This window comes from Acanthamoeba castellanii, assembly GCF_000313135.1.
Source record: "Acanthamoeba castellanii str. Neff unplaced genomic scaffold scf7180000084776, whole genome shotgun sequence".
In the NCBI taxonomy this organism is placed as follows: Eukaryota; Discosea; order Longamoebia; family Acanthamoebidae; genus Acanthamoeba; species Acanthamoeba castellanii.
In genome coordinates this window covers 210,071-214,446 of record NW_004457586.1, presented here as the reverse complement: position 1 = coordinate 214,446, position 4,376 = coordinate 210,071, and the positions used below count along the sequence as shown (strand labels likewise).

General features: G+C 52.1%; 2 protein-coding genes across 2 annotated transcripts; both read left to right on the top strand.

Moving 5' to 3' along the window:
- Positions 1-856: 856 nt before the first annotated feature.
- On the top strand, positions 857-1,107 carry ACA1_278480 (uncharacterized protein; the record flags this gene model as incomplete). Its single annotated transcript, XM_004344590.1, is given in 2 exon segments — positions 857-873; positions 885-1,107. The coding sequence occupies 2 exon segments, from the start codon at positions 857-859 to the stop codon at positions 1,105-1,107; spliced, it is 240 nt and encodes a 79-aa protein (XP_004344640.1).
- Positions 1,108-1,449: 342 nt separating this feature from the next.
- On the top strand, positions 1,450-2,268 carry ACA1_278470 (peroxiredoxin, putative; the record flags this gene model as incomplete). The annotated part of the gene is made up of 2 exons (XM_004344589.1): positions 1,450-1,572; positions 1,792-2,268. The coding sequence occupies 2 exons, from the start codon at positions 1,450-1,452 to the stop codon at positions 2,266-2,268; spliced, it is 600 nt and encodes a 199-aa protein (XP_004344639.1).
- Between the last annotated feature and the right edge of the window lie 2,108 nt (positions 2,269-4,376).

Below are 4,376 nucleotides of genomic sequence, written 5' to 3'. Positions count from 1 at the left end.
AAGTACCTCTCGGCCCAACCCGACGGATCGATCGTGGCCGACAGGACTGTCGCCGCAGGCTGGGAGCAATTCAACGTCACCATTGCCGCCACCAACAAGTGGACCATCAAGACAGCCCATGGCACCTACATGACCGCCAGTCTCTCTGGCGTGGTCACCGCGGGCACAAACGCAAGCAGCCTTTTGGAACAAGGGCAATGTTGTATGACGTCCACCTACGGGAGATGCTACTTCCTGAGGAGTTACGACTGCCGTCCTCCCTACCGAGGCCTCTGGCTGGTCATCCGAGACTCGCTTGCCCTCTTCAAGAGGTGCAAGGACTTTTGCGGGTTGTGGCCATTAACAAGAAACACATTTGCATACAACGTGGCCGCACCGAGTTAGTTCGTGTAAGCGGGTTCTCTTTTGCCCTTGGTATCGGGATGGAGGTGATGTCGTCGGGGGCGCACGACGGCTGTGAGTTGTATCAAATCGGTGTGCAGCCTCTATGACCTCGTCATCGTGCAAGAGAGGACGAAAAACGGTCTGCTGAGGTCTCTCGCCCCTTCATAAAAAACGTAGGAGTCTGTTTGTGAAAAACACAGCAGCGGCTATGTCCCGGCCAAACGAGTGGGAGGACGAGGCTGTGCGCAGCACCGCCGCCCTTGGCTACAAGATGATCGAGTACATCCACAGGGCCGTCGACTCGGTGGTCTGGAGCGCCATCGCGGCGCGGCGCGCCAACGTGGTCATAAAGATACTGAGGCGCACCTATTCCCTGCCCACCTAACTCACCGTCGGTCTGGCCAGTAACATCGCACCGACGACGGCGTGGCATTGGCTGGACTTGGGCGAGGAGCAGGTGTGCGCCACGGTCATGGACAACGAGGAGCAGTACAGGGCAGATTGTTCTGGTATGTCTATCCGGACGAGCCTGCTGCACGCGGCGGCTGGCTCTCTGGAAGCCCGAGCGCCGACCGCGTGAGCAGGCGTCTGTGTCTCCAAATCCTCAAGGGCGTGGCCTACGTGCACGACGTGCTGGGCGTAGCCCACCGCGACATCAAGACGGGCAACCTGGTGGTGACCCATCCCATCCACGTCGTCGTGACCAAGACGATGTCATCATAGATGTCAACATGGTGGTGGTGGTGGTGGCCACCAAGGGATGATGTTGACATCAGAAGAAGACTTCAAGACCAAGTCCTCGGCGCCTTCATCCATACCGCACCGTGGCCATGCCATAACGTGGCGGAGTTGTCGTCATCGTTGGTGGTGGCAGCAATGGAGATGATGTTCCCCCACCACCAAGACCTAGAGACACCCACCAAACTGCCCATGGCTTCGCGCGCAAGGAAACCCAATTTGGCGGAGGAGCCGCAAATACCACCTGCGGTGGATATTTCAGTGCAGAATTCAACGCAAGGTGTCAAGAATTAACATTTCCGCACTTGAGAAGGAGGAGACACAGAAATGGACGCTCGGTTTGCGCTGCCCGAAGCACTTCCGGTGCCGCATGACGACGGCGCTGCGGACCATCTGAGGGTGGGACCTCCCGTGGCCGACCTCGAGCTTCCTTCCACCTCTGGCTACCACGTACAACTTTTATCATTTTGCTTTTTTATAAAAAATTGATAATGGTATTTATAAATTATCCGATAATGCTCGTAGGTTTTATAAATCACTTAAGTGAAAAATAAATATTTATATGTATATTTACCATATACTAAAATGTGTCATTAAAATGTAAAATATAATGAATTTAAAGGAAAATACCAAAAATCCAACAATTTATTGATGGTTTGATATGGGCAGGTGAATCTGGCAAGGCTGGACGGTCGAACAGTGCTCTTCATCTATCCCAGAACTGGAGAGCCGGGCAAACCAGTGCCAGCTAACTGGGACCTGATCCCGGGAGCTCATGGGTGTACCCCGCAGACCTGCTCCTTCCGTGATCTGCATGCCGACCTACGCAAGGCGGGCGCCGCTCACGTGTTTGGCCTTTCCACGCAGACCGCTGAGTACCAACGCGAGGTCGCCGATCGGCTTCATCTGCCCTTCGCCATCCTCTCCGATCGTGAAGAGGAAGAGGGTGCCGAGAGGCTGGGAAAGTTTGGGCAGGCGATGAATCTACCGTGGTTCGAGTACGGAGGGAAGTGTCTCTACAAACGCATGGCGCTCGTGCTGAAAGAGGGCAAGGTGGAGCAGGTGTTCTACCCCGTCTTCCCACCAGATCGTAACGCAGGTGATGTGCTCGCATGGCTCAAGGCTAACGCGGTGCAATCCCAGTAACCAGCCAAGTATGAACCGAACCTGGATGGCTTCTTGATCCTCCAGTTACTTCCCCCCTCTCTAGAGCTCCATTTCGCGGAGTTTGCTCTCTCTTTCACGCCAAATTCTTCAAACAACCAAAAAGGACCCCGATGGGGGGGAGGGTTCTCGTGGTGCGGACCACACAATCTCAGCGATGGGGCCGACCAGCATGATCAAAGGAAACAGCAGAGAGGTCCGGTGGGAGTGACGGTGATGGTCCAATCTGGGTGGTCCGATGATCACGGCCCCCAATGACAACAAGGGGCGAGATGACTGACGGCCATGTGTGTGTGTGGTGGGCTGCGTTCCATTCTCACGTGGTTCGTAGTGTTGGGGTGGGGGGGTGTCATTGACGTGTGGGCACTATGAGTGCTGGTCGGGGGTGGTGAAGGGGGGGTGTTTTGTGTTTTGTTTTCGGCAACTAAGGTCTCAAGACCCATCCGTCCATCCCTGCCGTGGCTTCCAAGAAGTTGGCCCCAAACCCAAACCCGTTCCAGATCCATCCATTGGTCCGTCCGTGCTTCAGCCGCCACCAAATGTTGCAGACATGGGACGGACGGACTGATGGACGAACCTTGGATCTCAGAATGGAATGAGCAGACAGCACAGACTGATGGATGGACAACTTTAGCAGGAACCATTCTCTTTGTCATCATCATCATCATTACTGGCAATGGCCAACAACCTCTCCATCTGTCCACCCATACTGCAGCATGGCCCCAGCCAACTTGTCATTGTTGTTGTCATTGTCAGCCAGACAGTCTCATGGCAGGGACAGTGGACCAACAAAGCATTAGCAAGAGACATACAGAAGGGCACTGGGTGGTCCAAGGTCCCAAGGCCAAGCAACCATCTGCCCACACCATACCCTAAAGAAACAGCTTTCTTGTATCAATGCCTAGCCACCTCAAATCTTCATAGCCATAAAGAAGGCCTTCAAAAACTGGGCTAGCCATTTTTTCCAGAATTTTATGATTTTTCTTGGCCTCCATGTGATTTTCCAAACATTACAAAAAACCCTTTCTGCCACACGACCTTGTATCATAATGGCATACTGTTTTCAAGTGTATAGCTACTTGTTTTGTAGCCTGATTTTTGCTCTACACGAATACAACCATGTCGTGTCGCCTGCATGAGGTCGGCCTGATTTAAAAAATAAATACACAAAAAATAATTCCGGAAAATCAAAGAAAATCGGAAAACTCGCTTGAACGATTTTTTTGCCAAAAAACAAAGGCATATCTAGAATGATGGGCAATTATCGATCAAGATGATATATAGAAGATGTTATGAGCACCATTGAAAAGGTCAAAGAGTACCTGAACTAGACCCCCTAACCCTAAACCCAGTATCCTGTCTATCTCTCCCTCTTCCACCACCCATTGTTGTCTTGTTGGGCCATTGTCATCACCATCATCATCAAGGCCAGTTGACAATGTCAGCAATGTTAACTTTTGGTGGGTTTTTGGGCCATGTCATGGTACAGTATGGTGTGGGCTTGTGTCATCATCCTTTGGCCACTATCACCACCACCAATGTTGGCATCAGCATCATGCTGTTCACATGGCATTGTGATGTGGATGGATGGATTGGGCTGGGAGGTCAGGACTGGGTTCTCTTCAGATGTTCCTGTTTGTGGAGTGGAGTCTTCCATCTGTGCCAGATTTGTCCAAGTCTCCAAAAGCCACAACAACAACAGGAGCAGCATTTAGTGGCCTGGATGGTATGGATGGGTCAATGGGTCTTGGATTGATGAGCCCCACAGTGCAGATGGATGGATGGTTGGTCTTGGGACTTTGGACCACATGTCCTTCTGGCTGTCTGTCTCTTGCCAATGTCTTGTTGGCCACTATTGCCACCACCACCACAGAGACCATCTGGCTGATGATTACAACAATGGTGAGAACTTTTGGGGGTGGGGCTGGGCCACATCACAGTGCAGTGTGGGTGCTTGTGTTGGTCTCTCAACTCAAGTCTTTGGATGTCAACAATGACAATGTCAACAAGGTACTTCTATCCCTTGGCCACCCTTATGGTGGCATGGACAACTTTTGGTGGGTGTGGCCACATGGATGGATTGGAGGGAC